The 25,357-nt window shown below is 43.3% G+C and overlaps 3 protein-coding genes across 13 annotated transcripts in view; 1 reads left to right on the top strand and 2 right to left on the bottom strand.

The window, feature by feature from the left end:
- Positions 1-1,253: 1,253 nt before the first annotated feature.
- On the bottom strand, positions 1,254-3,250 carry LOC137135909 (sperm-associated microtubule inner protein 10-like). Of its 2 annotated transcripts, none has more exons than XM_067520706.1 (4): positions 3,115-3,250; positions 1,814-1,922; positions 1,551-1,723; positions 1,254-1,409 (listed from the first exon to the last, which is right to left on the bottom strand). In XM_067520706.1, the coding sequence occupies exons 1-4, from the start codon at positions 3,180-3,182 to the stop codon at positions 1,334-1,336; spliced, it is 426 nt and encodes a 141-aa protein (XP_067376807.1). In that variant the 5' UTR covers positions 3,183-3,250; the 3' UTR covers positions 1,254-1,333. The 2 variants fall into 2 exon arrangements, with proteins under 2 accessions (XP_067376807.1, XP_067376808.1); XM_067520707.1 differs by lacking the exon at positions 3,115-3,250 and adding an exon at positions 2,753-2,859.
- Positions 2,553-15,361, bottom strand: LOC137135908 (GRAM domain-containing protein 2B). Of its 2 annotated transcripts, none has more exons than XM_067520704.1 (14): positions 15,201-15,361; positions 13,228-13,350; positions 12,961-13,048; positions 10,181-10,250; positions 9,795-9,898; positions 9,311-9,406; positions 9,143-9,214; positions 8,595-8,684; positions 8,229-8,340; positions 7,385-7,543; positions 6,975-7,050; positions 6,658-6,762; positions 5,993-6,077; positions 2,553-4,471 (listed from the first exon to the last, which is right to left on the bottom strand). In XM_067520704.1, the coding sequence occupies exons 1-14, from the start codon at positions 15,290-15,292 to the stop codon at positions 4,430-4,432; spliced, it is 1,314 nt and encodes a 437-aa protein (XP_067376805.1). In that variant the 5' UTR covers positions 15,293-15,361; the 3' UTR covers positions 2,553-4,429. The 2 variants fall into 2 exon arrangements, with proteins under 2 accessions (XP_067376805.1, XP_067376806.1); XM_067520705.1 differs by having other exon boundaries at positions 4,082-4,471; positions 7,397-7,543.
- A 365-nt stretch (positions 15,362-15,726) lies between these two features.
- The window catches only part of znf608 (zinc finger protein 608), a 59,211-nt gene continuing 49,580 nt past the window's right edge, over positions 15,727-25,357 (top strand). For 7 of the 9 annotated variants that reach the window (XR_010915519.1, XR_010915520.1, XM_067520699.1 and 4 more), the window contains exons 1-2: positions 18,771-18,867; positions 20,195-21,272. Coding sequence is in view for 7 of the 9 variants with exons in the window: in XM_067520699.1 (XP_067376800.1) it covers positions 20,340-21,272 (933 nt within the window). In the remaining 2 variants the exon portion in view is untranslated. Of the gene's footprint in view, positions 15,835-18,770; positions 18,868-20,194; positions 21,273-25,357 lie in introns of those variants that run through there. The other 2 variants (XM_067520696.1, XM_067520701.1) reach the window with 2 other exon arrangements.

Raw genomic sequence — 25,357 nt, 5'->3', positions numbered from 1 at the left:
GATGCTGAAGCCAAACACTGGACAATAGCTACACAACGAGACAGAAAGACAGGAGCCAGTTAAACCAGTTTTTAGTGTGAGGCAGAGTCTTTGTGTCCCGATTCGGTTCATGGCGAGTCACGATTCCAAAGCAGTTTGAGTCATTAAAAAGCCGATGCTACTGATCTGTGGAGGTGCGTGAATTAGTGAGCAGGTTTTTAATTTAAGATTTCTTCTAAAAAGGCATTTAACAGTATTAAAAATCTGAAAGAAAACGGTGAGATTAAAGAATAAATGGTATTGAGCTAAATTGATCAAATTAAAGGTAAAAAATGAAATTAAAATACGTTTCAATTAAGGAAAAGCTCATGCTTCCTATGAAACTTCACCCCCCGTCAAGACTTTTATTTTGCAGTCACTTCCTGTTGCTGCTCGCTCGCATTCGCTCCACTTTACTTAATCACCGGTAATCAGTTTCACGTGCTGTCACCACTCGGCTTAGAGACCCCCCTCAGGCCCCCTCACCAAGCTGACAGATCGTCCGCTTTCTCGCCGCGACTCTCCAGCCTCCATCACAGTCATCGTTGCGATCTACGGTTCGGATCACGCTGCGCTTATCGACCCGAGGTCAAGATTCTGCGGAGCCGTTGTAGCCACATCATTATAAGGCAAAAGATTTCCAACTCCATGTCTCTGCTCAGGCCATGCACACGTTTTTACCTGCCTACTATCATCATCTGTCTTCTGTCTTAACAGCACTTCTGTGTTCTGCGATACGTTCTTTAAGAGGACGTGATGTCTCCGTTATGTATCTTTTTACACGGGCATCGTATCCTAGATGACTTTTTTTTTTTTTTTTTGGACACTGAGAGTTTATGCAAGTTCCACATTTGTAGTTGCCTTTAGCTTTTTTGTGCACTAGCTGCAGAATGTTCATGTGTCCTGACGACTCTATCCTTTATATTTCTCCCCCTTTTACTGGTTTGACGTCTTTTTAAAAGTGTCTCTTTAACTGTGGAAACTTGGAGACTTGGATGCTTTGACACACACACACACACACAGAATTTCACCCGACACATGAAGATGCTGTGGTTCCTGCTGATGATGCAGACTGGGATGTCTTACATGTACAAACACTGACACCCTGTGGAGAACGTGTGACCTGGGCAGCAGCAGGAAAGTTGTTTCTTTATTCAAGCCCCTGTACACACTGGTGGAAGTAGTACTCGGATAATATACTTAAGTAATGTCACAGTGTAGAAATGTATTACAAGTAGAAGTTCTACCATTGGATTTATTGTATGTTCTCCACCACACACAGCCTCCAGTTGTTGATATTACGAAAAATGACAAGTTAAATGCTTAGCATTGGTGTGATGTGTGTTCCGGTTTGGTAGAGCTGCCGGACTGTCACCACAGAGCTGTTGTACCTGCGGAAAAACGGAGTCATATCATCACTTTCAGCCAAATACTAGTTCAAACTGTACAAAACTGTCCTTTCTCGGTTCCCAACTTGTTTTTTTTTTTTTCCCAATAGGACCTGAATGCATCATCTTTCTGAGGTGTTTCACCTGGAGAAGTGGGACGAGTTAGGAACCATCCGTCCAGTCTGGCTGAGAGGAGCCGAGGAGGGTGAAGATGTGGAGCTGCGGGTGGAGTCCTGACTGTGCCAGAGACGGTCTCGTGCACAAAGACACAAAGACTCCTCCAAAGGAACCACAGGGATACCGGCCAGAGCTGCATTCTAACACACACACACACACACACACACACACACGGAATGTGACTGAACAGTTTGCACTGAGGTGCGTTTGTTTCCTCATCTGGTGTCTACCTTCTTCAGGAGCCTTTGGTTCTTCATGTCCTGTTTCCATGGCATCACGTACAGTTTGGGGATCATGGGATGTTTGGCTGACAATGTTGGGTAGTGGGAGCAAAGCTTCCTTTAGAGAGGATACAAAAAGTTTGGTTCTAATACCACAGGCGTGAAGCATGAAGTACTCCAGTAAAAGTACCACTTCAACAGTGTAAAAATACTCTGTTATGAAAAAGCTTCAAAATTTCCCTTATAGGTAAAATTATAACTGTATTAGCTTAACAATACTCAAAGTACCAAAAGTAAAAGTACTCTTTATGCAGAATGGCTCCCTTCACCTGAATATTTTAGGTACTGAGGCATTTGCCTTATACTTTTGAAACACTTTAAAGTACCAATACTGATGAGACGTGAGGGTGTAGTGTCAAACATTATACACTAAGGGAGACGACAATTTCAGCAACATCTCTGTCCCGAATGTTTAAAAGATGTGTTTTAAACATGTTTCATGCTCCACAATGCTGTCAGGTCTCCACCTCAAATCTAAAAAGGCTCGAGCAAATTGCAAGAGAAGCACGGATGGAGTCGTTTTTAGTTTTTACAATAATTCTGTTACCAGGAAATACTTGCTCGTGTCATAGAGCAAGTGTCTGTAAATCACAGGCTCCGGCTCGCTACGATTCCAAATCCATCCACAACATGTGTTCGCATTATTTTGTGGTGGAGCTTGAGTTAAATAGATTCTCAAACAGTGTCACTTTGTGGAGATGAAGACAACACAATGGTTTTATTAATGACTCACGCACACACAAATCTCACAGCCTACAGAGAAAAAGCGTTAACTCCTTTAACAGTTCTGACCTTTCGCATCACCCGAAAACACCTTTCACCTGGTTTTTGTCTCACAACAGCTCAGTTTCTGAGGATAACAATGAGGATAATAGTGAAATGACTCACTCGCAGCGGAGAGAGCTCCCTGCAGCTTCAGCCATGTTTGTTTGACTCAGTCACCTTAGAAACGCACCCAGTGCATCATGGGCCTTGGATAGAATTACAAGAAGACACTGTCTGCTTTGTCAGTCACATTTAGAAACATTAGCAGTTTGTTGTCTGAGTAAATGAGAGCGTGTTAGCTAAAACAAACCTCTTTGAAATCATGTGTTTCACACACATTTTTAACCCTTTACTCAAGTAACTGTTGTTTCACTTGACTAACAAATGTGTTCAGAATACTGTGGAAAATGCTCTGAATTTATACACAGATACTTTGAATAATGTTGACGCTTTGCCCTTGTGTGCACATTTATGCTCTTTAGTACCTTTGCTTTAAGTCTGTTAGCTGAGCAGTATGAGCTGTGTACAGTTGGATTTGGGCAGTTTGTCCCATTCTCCTGTAAGATCCTGTCAGTCACTACATTTGGGAAAAAAAACCCGTGAAGCAACCTGTTCTAACCCCTCTAGTTGGGTTCAATAGAGTCCAGCTGAGAAGGACGTCCTTCCCGCGGGTTTCTCTCATTCTGCAGACAAACCCCTTCAGTGGCGTTTTGGGCTTTTGGTCCCATCCCTGTCTGAGGTCCTTCTTGTCCCTGCCACGTGTCAGGGGTCCTGGTGCTTCCAGATTTCTTTCATTACACATGTACTGAGGCCACTGTTGTGCTTCTGGGAACACTTAAAGCTTCAGAACCGGTCTCATTAGTTTCATGCAGGTCTACAGAGAGTTCCTTGGGATTGTTCCTGAGTTCGTGCCTTTTTAGCACCTGTGCAGTCAGTTCTGAAATCTTTTGTGAACAAAAACGGTGTAAATTGACGTGATCAGCACCAGTAAATGTGCAAAAGGCTTAGACCATCACGGAGTTGTGCTGGACCCTGGACTCTGTTGGGAGTAGACATCTCGTGTCCACGTAAATGCATGTCAACTGCTGAACCGCAGTCTGTCGAAATGACAGAAAGTCCAGCTGCAGGGTGGCTAAACGTGAGGGGAACTCATAGCTCCAAATCCAGATCCAGCCAGCTGCTTTGGGTTGAAGTCCACCGCCGTCTTTCAGTCATCGTGTGGACAGACAATTGTTTGCTACTTCAGGCTGCCAAAAACAACAGTGTGACTGGGCAAAAGTCCCCTGATAAACCCACCACAGAGAACCTTGATCTCTGCCAACGGATGAGACAGTAAACAAAAGGTCTCTAAATTCAGTGAGACCAAAATAAGCCGAGGTCAGCATCTTTATAATAATTGTGTTTCTATTATGTTTTCTCAGCCAGATGCGGTACAACATTAATACTACTTCGTTTTTCAACCACAAAGTTTGATTTTTAATCAACCAGTTAACTTGCTGGGAGGTCAGAGGGGGAGCACACTTCCCAAGCTGGTGCCTCATTTCTCTTCCAACCAAAGCAAGTAGTATTTACACAGTCCAGCATCACAAGCACAAATCTGTACAACATACTGCATCCTCTGTCCTCAGACACTTACATGAATATAAACACTTTTTCCCCTCAGAAAACACTTGATGGGCCAGTTATACGTCCAACCCATGTCAGTATCTTCAGTTTGTAACGTGTGCTATAGTAATCTATGTATTTACAGCGTATTTACACATCTTTGTACAACACTTTCTTCTTCACTTTGTGGTGCATTCAGGCAGCTTCGTCCAACAGTTTCTGCAGGTTCTTCTGCACCTGGAAGAACAGACAGTGTGTTGGCGTCATAGTCAAACGTACATTCATTTTTGTTTTGCAAGTTCGACAGGCCTCCTTCACTGTCTATTTGTCAATCAAAGCTGAAAACTCACTTTTGCTCCCTGGCTTTTGGCCCAGTATGAGTCGGTGACTGTACTATTTTATTGTATTGTTATTCTTTTTATCCTTTGTTACTTTTATATGTATTTATTTTGGCTTGACCATTTTAAATTGTTAGGCACTTTGGTCAGTTTTTGCTTTTAGTGCTTGGATACAATATACATAAATCATAATCTGTGGTGTTGATATGTGTTTTACTATGTAATGGTATTGACTATCTTCTCTGGTAAGTCCAAGACATAAAGGAGCCTTAAGTCTATTTCTGAAGATACTGAACTGCTCAATTCATGTCGTGTTCTTGTTGCCAACCTTTCTATTCCAAAGCTTATTCGTTTTATTTCATGTGTTTATTTATTTAATGTGTGTTTCCGTAGCCGATTGGTCAACTCAAGCTCCATCTTAAATGTCTTTCAGCTGCCCGTTCACTGTCTAAGCCAGCGTTTGGTTATTGTGACGTATTTGGTTTCAGGTTAGTGTGGGTCAGGTGATCCGGCAGCTACGCACATGTTTCCAACCACATCAGGCTCCTCTTTAGAACTTTTTGACATCAAATCCAGTGCATCTACGAATCCTATTTAGAGCATTTCTTTGCCGACGACACGCTTGTTTCAGTATTTAAAATGAATGTGAAAACGGTCACTGTTTGTCAGAAACACTGAGTGCAGACTGATTGAAGACAGGCGAGCTCTCCTCACAGGACGTCCATGCCTCAGTGTGAACAGGTCACTGACTATATAAATGTTTAACGGCCGCAAGCGTCCGGTTACACTTTGCTTATTGGAAACTTGTGAAAGGAAAAACATTTACTCACGTTTTTGAGGCACATGTACATTAATTAAGGTTTTCTATTTCATGCTACTTCATACTTTTCGCCTGTAGAGTTTAAGGGACATATTGTCAAGAATGGATAATGAGAATTTGGGCCACTGTGCACAGCTAGGCATCATTTTTTTTAGGCTTTTGTGTCTGTACTGGGTATTTTTGCCCCTTTTTATTTAGGTTGAGACCCTTTTTTTGAATCTTATTGTGATTATTTGTGCTTGTACATCTCTTTGAGGTCATTTTTTGTCTTTTGCCTTAACTTTATCAAATAAGCAGTTTAAATAGACACTAATCTTTCCATGCATATGACTTGCTTTCTATTCCAACACTACTCTACTGTATCATTATTACTGGAACTTATAATCTAAAGTCTTTAGAGTTTTTTTCTTGATGAAAACACATCCCATACTGTATATCCACATATTTCCTCCCAGGCAACTGTTAAACAGGCCAAACAAGTTTCAAAGCCCAGTTTGAAAACATCATAAATTAGTGTTAGAATTTTTTAAAATTACAAAGTAATTGTGGTGTTTTCCTTCATCTTACAGTGCAATGAAAGACAAAGACAAAGAAACGAACCTTCTCCAGCTTCATCAGGTTGATGTTCAGTAGTTCAGAGAAAAGCTCTGTGTTCATGGCAGGACTCCCTCGCAGAAAGTCTGTTCTAGAAAATCACCGCAAAGGACGAAGTAAATATCCACATAGCGCATTTAGATTTATGCACAGAAAACCAGAATGAACAATAAACTAATACCCAAGTCATAATCGGCTTGTTCTTTACAGGCGCCAGGATCCAGCGTTTGAGAAACTAGGTCAAAGTTTTGCTTGATGAGGGATTTTAGCTGTTCAGGGATAAAGCACCAACAGTTTTCCTTGGATGACAGGTCTGGATTGTGGTCAGCCCAGTTTAGCTAAATTAACATATATTTCATGTATTTATTTGTAAAGTTTTAGGTAATTTTGAATAATTTCTTCCTTTGTTTGCATCTTCTCGTGTCCATTTTGTATCTTAAAACTAAGTTCTTTAAACAAACAAAAACAACCCTTGAAACCATTAGTGACAATAGTTTTTATAGTCTAATATGTGAATATGATATGATGAAACTACTGATGCATTAATGTGTTCATCACTCATCTTGCAACTGTTTAGATTCAAAATATATGGTCATCAAACCACTCTCTGTGTTTTATCATATTTCCTGGGACTTTGTGGAAAAGCTTCGGGGGAAAAGAAGTCGACTTACTCCTGGCGGGAGAACTCGTTGACAGAGCCGAGGGAAGTCAGTCTCTGCTCCAAGGAGATGACCTTAAAAGCCAGGTAACAGGACGACAGGACCAGGACACACACTCTGAGAAAACACACACAATCAGTCAAGGATGAATAATATATAATAATTATTGAATATATAAGAAAATGAATAAATATACAGTTTCACTTAGTGGATGAATAATTAAATACATAAACGATTAAATAAAAACATGCTCTATCACTGAGCCAACAGGTCCCCCCCAAAATAAAAACATGAATGATAAAATTTTCGAATGAATGAATGAAACTCACAGAAACAGGTAGAAAAACAGTAGATTGTTGAGAGAAAATGGTTTCAGACTTCTGCTGTCAATCACCATATTGGAGCCTAGAAGACAAAAAAACTTTATTCGGTTTGTGAAACGGACGCACACATTAATTAACTTAATTTTACTTTACATTTAAAATGATCATTGATGCTACATTTTACGCAATATTTTAAACGGGAGAAAGGAAACAAAGCGCCACATAAAATGAGCCACATTTATGATGAGTGATACATTGGCCTTAAAAGACTCCGTAAAAAAAAAATGAAATAAACTAATCAAATTAGCAGTTCACTGTGCATTTTAGGCCTCGTGCCCATCCTTTCTTTGTTCTACTGATAAATTGTTGTTTATAAGTTTAGATGAATTAATTGTCGTGGACAAAGCGTCTCGGACCTGTAGACCCACCAGCGTGATGCGTGTCCTGCTGCATATTGTTGGGGCTCTGCTGGCTCTGATGCTGGTTCTTCCCTTTGTGCTGACGGCCTGGATGTGCAGGAGCCGCCACGTTCTCCGTATGCTTCAACACATCCAAGAAGGGAGGAACGGGGAACTCTGCAGAGATCAGGAGACCGGAACCAGGGAAAACACTGTGAATCCATTGGTACTGTATGATCTATAATGTTGTCATCCTGATTGTCCACGGTAATTTAACTACTGTGTTGCTTTGCTCTGTTCACACAACAGCTATTTCTTGTATGTCTGCCTCGGAAAAGGAGTTTGTGGGGAGGTTTGATTTAGGGGTCCAGGGACAGTGAGAGTGTGGTACGTTAGACTCTAAGGTGCCATGAAGGCAAATCTATGGTTTTCATTCAGCATTAGATTTTGGTTAACTGTGAAAACCTCAGTTCAACCTTATCTTGAATGTGGAAGGATATAGGACAGGTATAGCAGTCGTCCACCAATCTCGCAGTTGTCGGTTCGATCCCTGGCTCCTCCAGTCCCATGTGGAAGTGTCCTCGAGCAAGACACTGAACCCCAGCTGCATAGCAGCTTCCCCATTGGTGTGTGATCGTGAGTGTGAATGGGTGAATAAGGAGCCGTGTAAAGCACTTTGAGTGCCAACAGGTAGAAAAGTGAGACAGAATAAGCCGGATTTGAAGGAAAAAACCTTTAACCACGAGTTGAAGCCTAAATTATTAAGGAATCCTGACATGTCAGTTATCAGCATAAGCTAATAAATATCTCTAGGGAGAAGTTCTGTTAGTTGCTGCACTGCTTGCTGGTTGGTCGGTGGTACCTGCTATCTTTTCATAGTCAGGGGTCTGCGAGTCAGAGCTGCTGCTCTCCTCCATCTCCTGCCTCCTTTGTCTCACTGCCCCGTCGAGATCACTGAAATCCGCTGAGAAGCACTGCAGAAGCACACACACAGAGTCAGTAAGTTAGCAGGTCAGCTGTTTGGACTTTGCTCCAAGAACACTCGGATACAGTTTTGTCAAGTGTGGTAAACAAACCAGACAAAGGATCCGAAATCATTACAGTTTGGCACATAAATGGGAATAGATTTAATTTGGAATTACAACCAGTCGGGAATTAGCAGTTAGCATTTTAAAACTGCGCTCCCTTGAGTGTTAGCCACTGATGCATATTATAGTGTTTGACCCACCAGAGGAAATCGAGGCGAAGGGTGTGACCTCTGACCCTTGAAGCTGTTCTCAGCCAATGAAGGGATGGGACTGCTGCACGGACTCTTCTCCTGTTCGCATTCATATAACAGTCAGTAATTATTCTCAGGTTCTTATCACAAAAATACGACGTCTTGAAAAACTTCGGATGCTAACTACTTTTTTAAAATTTGTAAAAGTGGGTTTGACGACACAAACAGCCCGACAAGAAATCGGGATTATTAATACAGGGAAGGAGGAACAGCTCGCTTGTCTTCAATCAGTCTGCACTCAGTGTTTCTGACAAACAGTGACGGTTTTCACATTCATTTTAAATACTGACACAAGCGTGTCATCTGCAAAGAAATGCTCTAAATAGGATTCGTAGATGCACTGGATCTGTCGTCAAAAATTTTACAGGTTTTTTTCTCTGGGATGCCTCTGTCTGTATTTCTGTGCTAGTCTCCTTTTTTTTTTTTTTTTTGCATTTGTACAACTAGTTGTGCAAAGGCAGAAAACGAGCCAAAGATGTGTAGGAAGTCTGTCCTACCTCCAGATGGAGACAGACAGATATCAGGAACTTGTAGGTGTTGTCTCTAGACAGGAAGGACACAAACACATACTGCAACAAAAACAAACACGACAGTTTACAGCAATACAGAGGTAACATCACGTAGTATTACTCGGTTTTAATACCGGAATGAATCTTCGCTCCTACCCTGTCGTTTGCGGTGGCGACCACCAGAGCATTTGGCACCAGGATGGCAGTTTTGGTCTTCTTGACGTGGGTGACAGACACAACAGGAATGGCGATCTGGGACGAACAAATACCAGGATGAACTAGTTTACTCTCTGTTGGTACAGTATCACTGATCCTGTGGGAAGCAGTGGTCATAGGCTGTGAAACCTCGTCATACAAAAGTATTTAGGAATGACAGAGAAAAGGGGAAAGGCTTTATGAACACAGACCACTGTTAACTATGACTTTTTTGGCCCCGAACTTTTGAAAACGGACAATGTCCTAAATAAAAATCGATGTATCACCACAAATGTGCCATTATCTTCCCTGTAGTTAAGAGCCAGAGGATTTGGCTGAACACATTTTCAAATCCAACCCAACAATAACAGTTTTTTTTTTTTTCTCACACCATATAATCTCTCAGGGAGAGTAATTATGTCTACAGCGTGTGATATAACAGTACCTTTGTGTCTTTGCCAAATACTTTAGAGTGGAAGCAGATCCAGTGGTCAGAGACAAACATTCGTCCCTGGTAGAGGATGTCTTTCTGCAGGGCACAGGTGTAACCTGACACGGGTAAAGGACATCAGGTTACTGCAAAATAACTTGATTGTACGGTATTAAGTATAAAGAGCTTGATATTCAGCATCGTTCCGCTGTATTGAACTACTCTCCAAAAACCAAACGGGAAGTATCTCACATGGTCACACTCAATTTGAATTAAGTGAAAATTGTGATTTTGTTACATCTTTGTCAAATTGTTATCTACTGTTCAACAACTCACAGATATCAAATATCCCTCATACAGTATTTAAGGTGGAGTGGATGGTTGTGTCATTAAAAACTTACTCTGTCTGAGCTGTTCCTCTTTGCTGATCTCCTTAAATATTTTATGGTACTGGCAGTTGCTCTTGGAAAGCTGAGACACAACACATACACACACACACATACACACACACACACACACACACAATTAGAATGCAGTAAATTGCTCACATACAAATGGCAAAGCTAAGCGATTCTTCCATGTGCACATTGTGAATATTTATCGTATTTTTAGAAGCTGTGACAGATGTTATAGGGCTGAAGCTGTAGATCTGTTAGATGTGTATAAGCCAATACTGCACATTTATTTTTCTCCATATATGAGTCGAGTACATTTTGGGGTTTGGTAACGTCAGTGTACACAGTAGTTTGGCCTCCATGGTTACTGCCTGACGGTGGTAGTTAGCTGACGGTGCACATAGATGTGAATGATATTAAACTTCCCTGTATTAAAATATGTCACTGCTCTAAACCCTTGACAACATCCCCATTGAAAGGTTGGAGAATCTTCATCTTAGATTTCAGAATTTTTCGATTATATTCAAATTTGGGTCTTGTGTGTAAAAAGATCAAGGCCCCTCCTCCATTATGGGACTTTTAGATTTTTGGCTCAGAGCACTTCACTGTACGTTTTCGTTGTACTACCTTTGGGCAGACGCTACCAAATGACCTTGAGAGTTGCAGCTCTTTTAATATTTTCAAGCCAAATGGAAAAAGTTGTTAGAAGATGCTCAACTCTGTAGCCACTGATGGGGATCGCTGCATTTCAGGCTGCTGCCGTCTTTGGTTCTAACCATTTATTGTGTGTTGTGTCTTCATTTGTGGATTGTTGGTTGTTGTGTTGGTTCGACTGCCGTTGTTTTGTAGTTTTGGTCCCTACATTGAATCAAATGGAACATTTGATTTTTCTGTTTAGTATCGCACACAGTCTCTTTTAATAATAATAATAATAATAATAATAATAATAATTCATTTTATTTATATAGCACTTAATGATCACTTTAAAATGCTTTTCTGAAACTTCTTTAAGCGTTTTTTGAAACAGTCCACAGTCTGTGGTGCCCTCAGGTTCTCAGGCAGAGCGTTCCAGAACCGTGGAGCAGCTGCTGAGAAAGCTCGATCTCCCATTGTGTGAAGTTTGGTTCTGGAGGGGTAGAGGTGCTACGTGTTGGTGGACACGAAGGTGTCTTGTTGTAGATAGGTAGTGATGTGAGGAGATCTTTAAGATATTGTGGGGCATCTCCATGGTGGGTAAGTAGACAGAGTTTGAATTTAATGCGAAGGTGGATGGGGAGCCAGTGAAGTGTCTGGACAACCAGAGTGATGGCAGTCTCTTTTAATAATAATAATAATAATAATAATAATAATTCATTTTATTTATATAGCACTTAATGATCACTTTAAAATGCTTTTCTGAAACTTCTTTAAGCGTTTTTTGAAACAGTCCACAGTCTGTGGTGCCCTCAGGTTCTCAGGCAGAGCGTTCCAGAACCGTGGAGCAGCTGCTGAGAAAGCTCGATCTCCCATTGTGTGAAGTTTGGTTCTGGAGGGGTAGAGGTGCTACGTGTTGGTGGACACGAAGGTGTCTTGTTGTAGATAGGTAGTGATGTGAGGAGATCTTTAAGATATTGTGGGGCATCTCCATGGTGGGTAAGTAGACAGAGTTTGAATTTAATGCGAAGGTGGATGGGGAGCCAGTGAAGTGTCTGGACAACCAGAGTGATGTGTTCATGTTTCCACACCCTCATGAGGATCCTGGCAGCACTGTTATGAATGTATTGGAGCTTTTGAAGGTTCCTGCCAGAGATCCCAATGATAGGACATTGCAGTAGTCCAGCCTGGAGGAGATAAAGGCGTGGACCAGCCTTTCACTGTCGCAGAGGGAGAGAGAGGGGCAGAGTTTGGCTGTGTTTCTGAGATGAAGAAATGCAATTTTACCGCGGTGCTGGACATTGGACACAGGTGGGGGTCGAACTTGACCCCCAGGTTGTTAACAGAGTTGGAGAGGGGAATGGTGTGGCCAGAAAAGGAAAAACAATTAATGGGGGAGGAATAAAGCTGGTGGGTGGTACCAATTAGAAGGGGTTCGGTTTGGGTGCTGTTCAGCTGAAGGAAGTTCTCTGCCATCCACGCCTCAATGTCCTCCAGGCAGCAGGTGAGAGTTATCGGGGAGGTCGGGCTCAATCTCGCGTAGAGCTGAATATCATCAGCATAGCGGTGGAAGGAGACTCCTTGCCTGCCAACGATGTGGCCCAGTGGGAGCATACAGATGTTAAAAAGGGTCGGTCCAAGAATGTGACTGTCATTTGGCATCCTCTAGGGCCACATCCACAGATAACTCACAGGGAGAGGGTCCAAGATGCACGTTGAGGGTGTCATCCTCTGTATGATAACCTCAACTTCTTTCACTGTAGTGACAGAAAACTGTGACAGACAGACTTCTGGGCTTGAATTGGGCTTTTTTACCTATTGGTACTCAAGTGCTTTACTCTGCTTCTTATTCACCCACATTATTATAGTGTAATTATTGATTCCATTAGTGTCAATTTGAAAAGAACAGGAGAAGAAGAAGAAAACGTAGTTTGGACAACGAGACTGTGACTACTACTCAGGCAAGAGCCACATGTTGTTCGCGACGTCCTGATGTTGACGTAATCAACGAGATAATGGTGTTAGGAAAAAGCTAGTCAGCAGCAGTTGCGTGCGCTATACTCAGCTGGGAAGAACTTCCTGAATGGTTTCCACGCTGTAATGTTTATAGGTGTGGTGAAACATCAGTCAGCGCTGACCTAATGACCGCTCACCTGGCTGTAGTGAGACTTCTTCCTCTCTATCTTGGAGTCCGGGTCTGTCTTAACCTGAGTGAGCAGAGAGTGGTCGAAGGTCTTTGACCTGCAGAAAACCAATGCAGTTGGAAGCAGTGATGCTTTATTTAAAGTGCTGCATTATGTCCTACGTCACTTTAATGTAGGAGCCTTTCAAGTATTTTAAATTCAAAGTGCAGAAACACAGAGCCGGAGAAAAAAGAAGCGTCTCCCTAAATGTTCACCGGATGTTATTGTGTTGTTCACCTGACTAAGGCTGGTTTCTGTCTGCCTGGGAGGTCCTGTTGTTCCTGGTCGGCTGTCTGCAGCGGCTCACCGACTGTCCGGGCACAGCCAGGACAGTCCTCGGACACGTTGTCCACATCTGAGCTACACACAGGGATTAAAGCAAAAGTTAATTCACCTGCTCAAATCACCCAAAATGCCTTGTTGGTTATCAGCAGCAAGTACTCAGAGGAGCCGCGTGGAGCCGACTATGAGCGTCCCTTGGTAAAAACCCGACCAGTCATCAGTCCAGCGTGCAGTGGTTTGGCATTGTACTTGAACATGAACGAAGAAGAAACCACACGGTTTATACTTAGTTAGTGAGGAACTGTACAGTAATATGAAATGTACAGTGGGAGTGATTGTAACTGTACCTCAAGGATCAGGTATAGGACCCATATTCTTAAGTGTGTGTTTTAATCAAGCGACTCCACTAAAGTGTTGTGTATATGAGTAGTTCCATTTTACGCTCCTTCATGCATCGGCAGATTTAGTCGCTTTGCAGAGTTACAGCGTTAAAACAGAAACTAGAGAACTTATAAATTCTGAAGTCGGCACATTAAGTGGTTTAACTCAGCTCCATCTTTACCAGCTGCTGCTGTTTGTTCTGAACACAGCTCTTTGTCCTTCTTATTGTTTTGCTTGTTCCCAGGTTCTCGTCATGCTCACTTCCTCTGAATATAAGGCTCAGATTATGCAAATGATTCACTGTCTGGTCAGCGGACATGCTATTGTGGTGCCAGTAAGGATTTCTGTTTAATTTGTCAGACACTTTTTGCCTTCATCTCTTTGCATTTTGGCAGCATCGGAATTCTTCCCATCTGCTCGAATAATGTGCTCACTCGCTCTTTTTATTGCCTCCCTCTCCTCTGCTCTGTATTTTGTCATTAGCATGCAGCGAATAGGAAACATGCTGGTGATGGGTTCCGCTGCTGATGTGTGGTCCATCGGATCCTGCCGTTATCCCAGATCATAAACACCATCTTTTACTAATTTAAAGTCAGGTCGAAGAACCGACATAACCAGATAACCTGATCCAGGATTAGAACATCTAGCTTTTCTCGACTCAACACTGGGTTAACAGAGGAAGAACTCCCACATTGTTCCCACATCTGTTGATATTGGCAAAACAGAAAGTTGCAAAATCAGTGAAAAAGTCTAATTAAAATACAACCTGGCAAATTTTAGACAAATGAGAAAGCTTCCTTCCGTGGATGGAGCAGACATGTGTTTGCATGCCAGGTTTCTGTCACGTGTCCTTTTATATAATGTTGTTGGGGGCAGACTTGGGAAACAATACAAAAATCTAAATAAAATGTCAATTCAGACCATCACGGAGAAATATTTGTCATCTGAGCTTTGAGAATGTTGGACTAAATTCAGATTTGAGTGTCAAGTTTGTTTAGAGCTGTGCTCATTTTTCCAACTAGAAACTGCAGAAAGCTTTAAACTAACTTCATCTCTCTGGTCCCCTCACAAATACTGTAAACATGTCTGTCACTTCTGCGCTTGATCCCATGCTTAATCTGTCAACCGACTGTGCTCACAGATAAGAAATGATGCCCGTGATAAGCTATTAACTGTTGACTGTTCGTGGTTGGGCTCCAGCTGCGACTAACAGCTTTTTTCCCCCCCCCCACCCGTTATTTATACGCCGAAAAACCCAAGGTGACATTGTGACAGCTGCTTTCTTTAGTTTGAGCAACAGTTCAACATTCAGATATAATCACAAAACGAGAAGCAAATCCTCACACTTGATGAGCTGAAACATGAAAATACAGGAACATTAATAAATGTTTTTTCTGTTGTTCTCTGTTAAGGGACTAATTGATTAATTGACTTGTTGTAGTATATATAGAGATATATAGTCTATAGTACTACTCATACTAGTATCTACCCAGGATATTTCTGTAAAACCTAGTCCTCTTTGACACAGTCTGCAGTCACACACTCACTGATAGTCCCTCTCTTCATGCCTCGCAGTTCCTCTGTTACATTTCCTGGCATCCTCCTGGGACGTCTGCTGGTTCGCACACTGTTCTGTCATCGCACACGGTTACGCTGCTGCCGTTGGAACCCAGACATGAACTGACCCCGCAGCCCGATTATCGACTCCTTCACCTGCCTGTGGGAGTGTCTGCTGGGCCTCTCGGTCTCACATGACACAGCCAATCAGAGTGAAGTGTGTGTGTGTGTGTGTGTACACACTTGTGAGTGTGTGCGTTTAAACCTTTGATCAGTGACATTTTACCCAGCTTTGTTTGGACAGTTTCCTTCTTGCTCTCTTTAAGTTGCTTTTATACTTCGAACTCTTGTCTTATTTTGTTCTGTACCACAAACATGAGACAGCAATGTTCAGATATTGCACAGGACCTTTTTGGTCCATTTTTAACCTTTCATGGCTACTCAAACAATTTCAAACCCGATCGGTTTCCCCTTTACTGATGTGAAATTGTATCTTTGTTTCAGCCGATAGACTCATGCAGCGCAGGAGGGTGAGGGAGAGAAGCAGCTGAGGTCTCACCCCAGTGATGGACCAATCACCTGATGTTTCTCTTGGATGGAACAAACCAACGTGATGTGTTTCAGGTTTGTGTAACAGGGAGATGTTCACCACTATCCCCCTTAGAAATAATCTGGATCTTGTCAAATATGTTTTTGCAAAGCACTGTCATTTCTTAACCACTGGAACGCTCCGGTGACTTTGTAAGTTTCAGTTATCCCAAGAAACACAATTTAGTTGTGTCTCCACATTTTACCATAGAGCTGCTCTACAGGTTTGACAGAGACACAAATGGCAAAAATTCCAAAAATGAACAAAAATAGACACAACACGAGCAGAAAGAAGCAAACAGTGAGCACAGGTAAACACTGCAATGACCAAAAGGACCCAAATAGAATGAGCCTCTCTCAGTCTGGTGGTCGTATGTCCCGCCAATAATGCACCTATGCTTTCAGTTAACACCCGTGAAGAAGCCTGCGTGCGCTGAAGTGCTCTGATAGGCTTTGCAAATGTCTCCTGGTGGGTGTTGGTGCACATATAGCAACTACTGTCCATTAATAACAGTGTTTGGTCTCATTATTCACTTTAGAGCAAAAAGGCCCCATGAAACAAAAAGTGCTTTCAACTGTGTGAAAATGTTGTATTTGCCCTGCAGACGTTTAGTTCCTGTGTAAACACAAAACCAAGATATGTGATCCAGCTCCTATCGTGAGTGTGTGTGTGTGTGTTCTGGACTAAAGGCAGCTCTGTCTTTTGCTTTAAAGTGCCATTGGTGAAGGTGTATAGTTTGTTGGGATGAGGAGTCTTTGGTCTGCGTCTGAAGTTGAAGGCTGGGTGGTTCCTGTAGCCTGTCACGCTGTCCTCTCATAGTCCTGCGCAGCAGTGTGCCAAATGTTGTTTGCTTTGCGGAGAGGTTCTGAAACTGACCGCAGCCTTTGCATTTAACTATTCCTCGAAACTAAATTTAAGTTTGACGTTGAGACAGAATCCCTCTGAAGAAGAGGCCCGACAATTCGTGTAGAATTTATTGTGTTTTCATGTCCGTCCGTTTCTTTGCTGTCCTGCCGTGTCCCCTTCAGTGACTGTGGACATGCAAAGACACACAAACACTGCACTTCGAAGGGCAAACGGGGCTCAGTTCTTTGCCCAAATCGTTTTATTTCTCCAGCTCTTTCATTTTGTTCTACTTTTAACTTTGCTATTCCATCAATTTTCTCTTTTTCTTTCCGCCATTTAAATGAGCAGTTTAATATACTTTTTTTTTCCATTTTATTGTAGATCATTAATCTGAGTTCCTGTATTTCTAATGAAATTATAAAAAAAACAAAAAAAACCTCGTCCTATTGTTTTTAATGAATCTCATTGCTTTATTCTAGTGAGTTTCTTTAAACGTAGTTAATTCCACGAAATGCTACAGTTTAGTTAATTTAATTCCAATTGCCTTGGAAGTTGGGGAACTAAACAGTTTGTATTAATTCATCATAAGTATTAGTGACATTCAGTCAGACACTGCTGCAGACTGAGCCTCCTGCATGTTGTCACGTGCCACCAGAGACCAACTGCCCTTTGAAATGTAAATATAAAACCACTTGGGACCAACATTTTAATGTCTCCCAATGTTTAAATCAACACTCACCCCAGTGCAGACCCCTCAGTCTGCACTGACGCAGTGTTTCCTAAGCCTCCCGTCGCTCAGGCTGACTCTGTTTGTTTTGTGTGATAAGTCTCCGCTACTGTCCGCGTGCACGTTTCTGTATGTATGTCAATGCAGGCAGATGTGACGAGTGGCTTGTAGCTGTTTGTGAACGTCAGTAGAGCTTGGTGGCAGAGGCTCCACACACACACACACTGTGTGTAAACTTGATTTATTCAGAATAAGGCTTTAAATTAACCCAGAGAAATGAAGGAATCTACTTTAAAGGCATTATTGATTTAATGATCATTTATTTATCTGTTGTTATTGAAAGTGTTGCTTCAGCCTTAATTTTCTGTCTCACACATCTCTGCTGCCTTTCAGTCGACCTCAAACACTTATTTTCATACCCTCTCCACATAGGAAATACCGTGGACTTGCGTTTCATGGAGCCTAGTATCTCGTCCTCCCCCCTCGGGACCTGCTATGTGTTAGTGAAATGCACAGAGGCAGCAGTGGGACCGTTGAGATGGCAGTGCATCAGATTGGCCACATGTCTAATCAGTTAAGTCATTGCAGCGTCCTCCAGCCAGGGGGCGGCAGACCACACATTATGTATGGCCCACGTGATAAATCCGGGCATCAAAGAGTGTTGGTCTCAGACCACCTCCCTCATAGGTGTGTATGTAGACTCGGCCCAGGGAGGGTGCAGGCGCTCCGAGGCTGTTGAACTATAATTCACAGGGGAAACGTTGTGTGTCTCTCAGGCTCTGTCAAAGGTTTTTGTGGCCAGAGGCCTCAGGCTCGGTTGTCGTTTGCACATAAAGGGTGGAAGTCATTGGGTGGCTTCTCACTGGCTGGACACATTCACGCCTACAGGCAATTCAGAGCCACCAATTAATCTAATGTGCATGTCTCTGGACTGTGGGAAGAAACCGGATTAGCCGGATGAAACCCACGGAAGCACGGGGAGCAAACAGTTTGAAGTCACGCAGAAAAGCTGCTCCGAAAACCAATAACCTCCAACAACATCCTGCATCTGCTCATTCAGTGCAAATTTATTCCCAATGAAGAAGAAGAAGAACAGACACAGCTGCAGTGCCACTGCTCAGAGTGACACTCTACTAAATACTAATATTCACACTAATATTCCAGGTGCAGCCTTCTTCAAGTTTCTGCAGGATGATTGAGGTTTCACATTCCGCCTTAATACTGAACACAGGCTCGTGTAGCTTTGTGTTCTACCACGTGGTCGTCAATCGATATTTATTCCACTTGTCCTGTTAAGGGACTCTGCTAGTGGATTTGTGTCTCTGTTGACTGTTCAGGTTTGCAAAACAGTATTTCTTCATCTCAGTTGTACAGCCACTGATGGGGGGGTTTGGGGGGGTTGTGGGGGGGGGGTTGTTTGGATCTCTCTCCATTCCACCTACAGCAGCATACAGAGTGACAGACATCTGTGGATTTACCTTCTACATTCAGGCAGGTGAGGAAGTTTAGTCTCTGTTGATTCGGTTTTACAGCTTTAGGATCGTGTCCGTGCCTGTAGTTTGTGGAGGAGGTTGTTGAACTCAAATGCTTCACAGTATTGTGGCATTTTGTACTCAGTGTCTCAGACGTGCAGCACGTGTTCCATATAAAGCAAAAAGGTTTTGGCTGCAGTGGCTTTAAGTTTGAAATGATGTTTTCGCTCATGTACAGTTTTATGGGTTTATGTGTCCTTGTTTTTTAAATTCTTGTTTTCCCATATTTAAATAATGTGTCATTTATCTTTGCATTTCTAAACTGCAACTACTTGCGTACCAGCTAAATTCTTTGCTCGAGATTAAAGTATTACGGACATGGTCTAAAATACTGCACTAAGCAAGTGATTTACAAATAACAAGGGGTTTAAACACTGGTGAAGTTCAGCAGGTAAAGTGGAGCTGATTTTTAACCACTTTACAGTTAATTCATTAATTATATTCATTGATCCGTTAATTATACTTTGCATTGAGAATCAGCATCAGCAAAGACGTCAGAACTGTCCGAAAAATGTAGAGGAGTAAAAGTAATTGATCAAAGTACTAGTACCTCGAAATTGCATTTGGATACATTAAAATTAAAACACAGACTTGCAGTGTTTTCTTGATTTATCTGTCTGCGAACAAAATTATCTTTAGAGGAAAATTCAATCAAACTTTTACCGTATTAATATTCCACTATGTGTATTTGTACTATGGGTTACTGATCCCAAATCCACTTTAATTCCCACATCCTCTTTGCCTGGATTACAGACCTGCAACACACCGGGGGCAGGAATTCATTAAAAGCCCTTTTCTTCCTGTGTGATAACAAGCAGACAGACATTATCCACTTATCAACCCAGTTATTCTAAAACTCAAAAAAAAAAAAAAAAAAAAGAGCTACTGATGTGCATCAGTCCATTAAGTCCCGTCCAGTCCAATCAGTCACACCTGAGCTGGTGTTTAAACAAACACTGCAGCGCCGCCCTGTGGCCGAGCTGGGCCACGTTTCAGGAGTCAGGTTTTCCTCTAAATCCAATCCGATGCTTGAGATATTTGTCAAGATATCAGCCTGTCTGAGGTGGCTGCTGTCACTCTAGAATATCATTAGAGAAACACGACAAAAATGCATTAGAGTGCACGTTATTCAATCACTGTGTCTACAAATATGTGCATGAGGGTTTTTTTTCTCGGATGTAATGTTTTATTTTTCCTTTAATCGCGCACCAATATCAGTAATGACATAACCTAACAGAATTGCTTTGATAACGTAGACGGGACCCTCACACCTCCGTGTCTGTCACTCAGGCTGTCTTGCAGTTTTTGGAGGAGCAGGCCCGTGTGTCCACCTACAGCTCGGGACTCTCCGGCTCACTGCGGCGGGCTGCTGGCTGAAAATGACTTGAATGCTGATCATTGTGGAGATCGACAAAGGAGACAAGGAAAGGAGGAGATGAACCGTTTCCTGAGAGCTGGGGAGAATGGAGGGCTGCTGACCGACCGCAGGGAGCTGTCACCCAACCACACCGCCTCTTCCTCCTCCTCCTCCTCTTCTTCCTCCATCTCCATCACCACCTCCTCCTCCTCCTCCTCCTCCAGCGCCCCTGGCTCAGCCGACAGACACGCGGCCCTGCCCTCGCTCCAGACCCGGGGACCTGGCGGCGGCGGTGGCAGCGGCGGGTCGGAGCCGAGGAGATCCGCGCTTAAACGCAGCCGAGCCGGCCGGGAGGAACGTGAAGAACCGGAGGCGCTGGCGGACCACCCAACGGCTGCCGGCGGTGGAGAAGTGTGCCAGGGGCTCGGTAAGCAGCAGCAGCTGCAGCAGCAGCGTCGGGAGGCTCAAGGACGCCGCATCGGTGGAGAAGGTCTGGAGATGATTTCAGCGGTCAACAGAGACGCGGACGGCGGCGGCAGCGGCAACAACAACAACAACGGAGTCTCCGAAGTGACCACGGCCTCACCTTCTGCGACATGCGCCAAAGGCAAGGAGGAGAGGAAGGGGAAGAACGTGATCCGGGGATGGAAGAGGGAGAGAGACAGGGAGAGGGACGCCGCCGCGCCTCCTGCTCCTCCTGCCCGGACGAGGAAGGAGAAGCCCGGCGATGGCTCGTCTCCTCCTCCCTCCGTCTTCCTCCCGACGCCCGCCCTGACCGAGCATCATCTGTGCCGCGACGGCCCCGGACACTGCCACTGCGCCGCGCCGGAGCCCCGGATCATGGGGGACAACGGCGGCGCCAACAACGTAAACAATAACAACATCAGCGGCAGCAACGGCGGCGGCGCGGCGCTGGATTGTGGAGTTAAAAGCGGCGGCGGTGGCGCTATTGTTGTCAGGCGGCAGCATGACGACACGCCGGCCGCTAAGAAACACAGAGCAGCCGAGAAGGTAAGCAGCTTTTATTGTGTGCAGGCCGGCAATAAAACACCTGCAGCCCCGTAATCTGCTGCATGTGCCTCTTATTTCGACGGCAAATGGTTTTATTATAAGGCGGGAAGTAAATGTTTGGGACATTCTGAGCGCACAGCCGTCTGTCAGAGCAGGTGTGAAAGCCACAAAGAAGCCTGCACGGCAGCAGAGGCACAGCAGGAATGTTTAAATGGATGGAAGGATGGATGGATGGATGGATGCAGGGATGCAGGGATGCAGGGATGACCGCCCGCCTGCCACATCATATTTATTTCCTATTGTTGTTGCTCAGCCGGTGTCGTTGTCCCCATGCTCTGCCTCTGTGTCACTGCCTGCTTGGCAGTTCCCATCCTGATGTACGGAGATGAGGTTTTTAGTGTTTATTTCTTTTTAATGGGAGATGAAGAGCAAATGAGGAGGAGGAAGACAGCAGCAGCAGCAGCAGCAGCAGCACGGTGTCCTCCATCCTCCATCCTCCTCCTAATTCTGCTTCTTTTGGAAACAGTGAATCCAGTCCTGCTTGTGTTTGCTCGAGATTAGTGGAGAAAACACCTGGGTCTATTTACATGTGCAGTGGCAACTCAACAAAGGATGAAGCTCTTGTGCAAATCCTCCTTTTTTTTTTTTTTTTTTTTTTTTCTTTTTTTTTTTGTTGCATCTGCAGGTTTTGTTTGTTTTATTTAGGGAGAGACCCAGGACGATAAAATGGGTCAGAGACTTTTGAAATACGACATTAAGGCTGCAGAGTGACAGGGTGGACCGCTGAGGTCTAACGAGCCCTTTAAGGGGAGAACAGGGATGTTGCCTGTTATTTCTGTGTTTGAATAAGTCGTCCTGGGGAGAGACAAAGATGGAGGAAGATGGAGGGATGGGGGGGGGGGGGGTGAGGTCAGGTGTTTGATAGAGAGGGAGAAATTGGACGTGACAGCAAAGGACACAGGCTGAATGAGTCTAAAAGACACAGGGGGAAAAAAGGAGCATATGGTGAATGTTAAGGAAGAGGGTTTTTTTGGGGGGGGGGGGGGGGGGGACGTGGGATTAGACAAGGCAGGAAAAACTGAAGCATCCTCCCTGCTGCTGGCAGATGCTGCTGACAGGAGGAACGCTGCTTTGTTTATTTGTGGATCTGGAGGATTCCCGTTCACCCCGAGCTCTGTGGTGACTGTAATTCAGCCCCCAGCTCCAGTGCAGCTCCAGAGGCTTTTCAAACGCTGAGAAACGGAATCATTCTCGGCCTGAAAATGGAAACATTTACAGATAAGGGACCGAATGTTCGCACGAGCAGCGGTGACCTGCAGACAGGAGTCGCATGTTGTCCACTTCATCTCCACAGGGCGATTAATTGCTGTGGGTTTTTGAGACTGCGTTCCAATTTTGGTAATGTTCATAAACACCTGCCTGCGCTGAGACAGGTGTTACTCTTCACTGTGCGACTGTTAGAAGGCCACAGGCTTTGCTCATGGAGGTTTCGTCCATGACTTGGACATTTTTCTCTCCACTGTCAGATTTATTGGGGGTTTTCTTTCTAAATCTGCAAGGTCTTCACCTCACTGTGAAAAGTGCCTTGAGATGACTTTGTTGTGATGTGGCACCAAATAATGAAAGTTGGATTGAATTGAATCGAAATTTCCAATTATAAAAAAAATGGAATTTCACTCGGCACTTTTTCGACTAACCTAACTAACTAAGGAGCATCTGCGAGTCCTGAGTTTGTGCCCTTATTTGAATCAATATGCTGATCAACTACTTACATTAAGTGTTAATTTCTGTGAGTTTTTTTGTGTACGAGGTTTCGCCTGTAAAAGATCGCTGAACTCAGTGGGAGTTCAAAGTTCGACACACGGAGTTTTACTGTCCAGCGTTTTTCAAAGCTTTCCATATTTAATGGGCCACTTCAGCAAAGAGGACTTGCTACAGACAAAGCTCACCACTCTGGGAAACTTATATGTTTAGTGATTTAAAATCAGGAACCCAGAAGCAAAGCATCAGGACTTTCACTTCCTGTCTCTCACACGTTGTTAAGCTCAGGCCACTGCAGAACTACATGTGAGAGTGAATATTGTAATTCAATAAACACTGATATTCAAATGGGTCATTGTGTCTGAATAGTAGAAGATGAACAAATCCAACAAATATTGACACTTGAAAAAAATCAAAACAATTACATTTGGCCATTTTGCTCGTGCCCCTATTAGACACGAGCTCTTCCGGGTTCATCTGAACGGGCACCGACTTTCCTTTGCAAGTCACGACGACAGTCTCGCAAGGTTAAAGACGTAGTAAAACTCCCTTGTCACAAGTTTAAATGTCATGTAGTCAAGCTTCCTTTTAGGAAGCGATGCTTTTAAAGGTGCAGCCTTTATTCTAGACATGATTTGGAAGCTCAGCTCACTAAAAACATGAGAGTTTTGGAGAACGGCAAAAACGGCAATACAACCAAAATGTCTCTTGTCTTACACTCATGTGCGATGTTTTGAACTCTGGCCTCAATAACATGTCACTTGCGCTACTTCCCAATGTTGCACATTAGGTTAAAAGCACTGTGGCTCCCTACTTCACGGTTATGGGTGCATGGGAATCAAGCTGCAAGGAACAGTAACATAAAAGTGACACGTGCCTTCACTGATGAAGGCTGCAGTGTTGCACATTCCGTGTGTGACTAGGGCCGAAGAGAATAACTGAAATTATACACTGATTGTCCAAGTTGCTGCTAATGCACATTGATAATTAGATGCTGATCTATGGATACTTACTTATACAACTTAGATGCTACAAGCTCATTATACTTATGGCTAGAATAAGAAAAGTAAAACAAAAAACAAAAGGAAACCGAATTTTGGCCTCACATTCGGTCTCTATATGAACGAAATGATTCTAAAACAATCTGGCACAGCAGGAAAGAAACAGAAGGATGGAGCCAAATTGACTGCAGTCTTTGCTGATGTATAGTTGCCCTGAACAAATAAGAATTCGAAAGGCTGACATTGATTCCTGAGGATGTTTGCACAGGACAGGAATCTCTATGGATGATTGACAGTTCTCTCCTTTGCTCAGACATCAGCACGAACCCGTCCTACACCTGACTGGATGAATGCACCAGTCGCTACGCTGTCATCAGGGTCCTTGCATTTTCAAACTGATAAAATACATGACAGCTGTTCTAGAAATACCACGCTTCTTTTTACGAACACCCGTGCACCTGCTTCGACACGTCTGTGTTCCCGACGTCTCCACACTATGAGCTCGCTCCATCTCAGGCTGCAGTTCGGTTGCATGTGTTTAATTAATTTGAAATCAAACAGTTGCAGTTTCCTAATCCGCGTTGGCGCTGTCACACCGTTTGGAAGCAGGGAAATTATTTCGGACTGAACTCAATCGAGTCAACTTTGTGAGAATAATGTGAGATGTTCTGATGCATTGAATTTAAATTAAATAAAAATTGCATTATTCACGCCCAGGCTGGCAACAACAACTGCATAAGAATGCAATGCCTGAAATAGCTGTACAGTAATTCGGCTTAGATATTTCAGAAAACCTTAATAATTACATCCATAAGCTTATTAATAAATACAGAGAAGCAAACGATGGCTGATCAGTTACAAACTGGTTCCTTTTCCCTTTTTGTAGGGAAGATGACCACAATATTCTCAGAAACAACTTGTGTTGTTTTTAAAAAAATCAATTTTAAGAAATAATGACATCACTGATCTTTCTTTTCTTCGACAGAATAGTTCAAATACAATAACACCAATAAACAAGAAATCAAAATGGCCCATGACGGATTTGTTAGACCATAAATAATTCTACAGTAAAACTGTTTGCTGTAATTAGCATCTCTCCTCTTCAGTCACTCCTCAGCCAAGTAGTTGTTTCCAGTCCTCCGTTGTCCACTTTTGATGAGCCCTTGTGAATTGACGCTTCAGTTTCCTGTTCACAGCTGACAGGAGTGGCACCGCGTGAGGTCTTCTTCCCCATCTGCTTTCGGTTTGACAGGGTCTTCCCCGCCGTTCCCCGACGGCCAGTTGTAACTTCGGCACAGTGTCTTGACCAACGAGCATTGAGTT

The sequence above is a fragment of the Channa argus genome, chromosome 11 (genome assembly GCF_033026475.1).
Source record: "Channa argus isolate prfri chromosome 11, Channa argus male v1.0, whole genome shotgun sequence".
Taxonomy (NCBI): Eukaryota; Metazoa; Chordata; class Actinopteri; order Anabantiformes; family Channidae; genus Channa; species Channa argus.
The sequence above is the reverse complement of the archived record's forward strand: the minus strand, read 5'-3'. Positions and strand labels throughout refer to the sequence as shown.

Coding starts and splice junctions, on each gene's coding strand:
- LOC137135909 (XM_067520706.1), bottom strand. CDS start 3,182: ATGGGACAAACTGCCCAAATCCAACTGTACACAGCTCATACTGCTCAG. Junction 1,923..3,114: donor CTAACAGACTTAAAGCAAAG/GTACTAAAGAGC, acceptor TCCTCTCTAAAG/GAAGCTTTGCTCCCACTACC. Junction 1,410..1,550: donor AACTCGTCCCACTTCTCCAG/GTGAAACACCTC, acceptor GTTTTTCCGCAG/GTACAACAGCTCTGTGGTGA.
- LOC137135908 (XM_067520704.1), bottom strand. CDS start 15,292: ATGACAGAACAGTGTGCGAACCAGCAGACGTCCCAGGAGGATGCCAGG. Junction 13,351..15,200: donor CATGAAGAGAGGGACTATCA/GTGAGTGTGTGA, acceptor CCCTGTGTGTAG/CTCAGATGTGGACAACGTGT. Junction 4,472..5,992: donor ACCTGATGAAGCTGGAGAAG/GTTCGTTTCTTT, acceptor CTGTTCTTCCAG/GTGCAGAAGAACCTGCAGAA.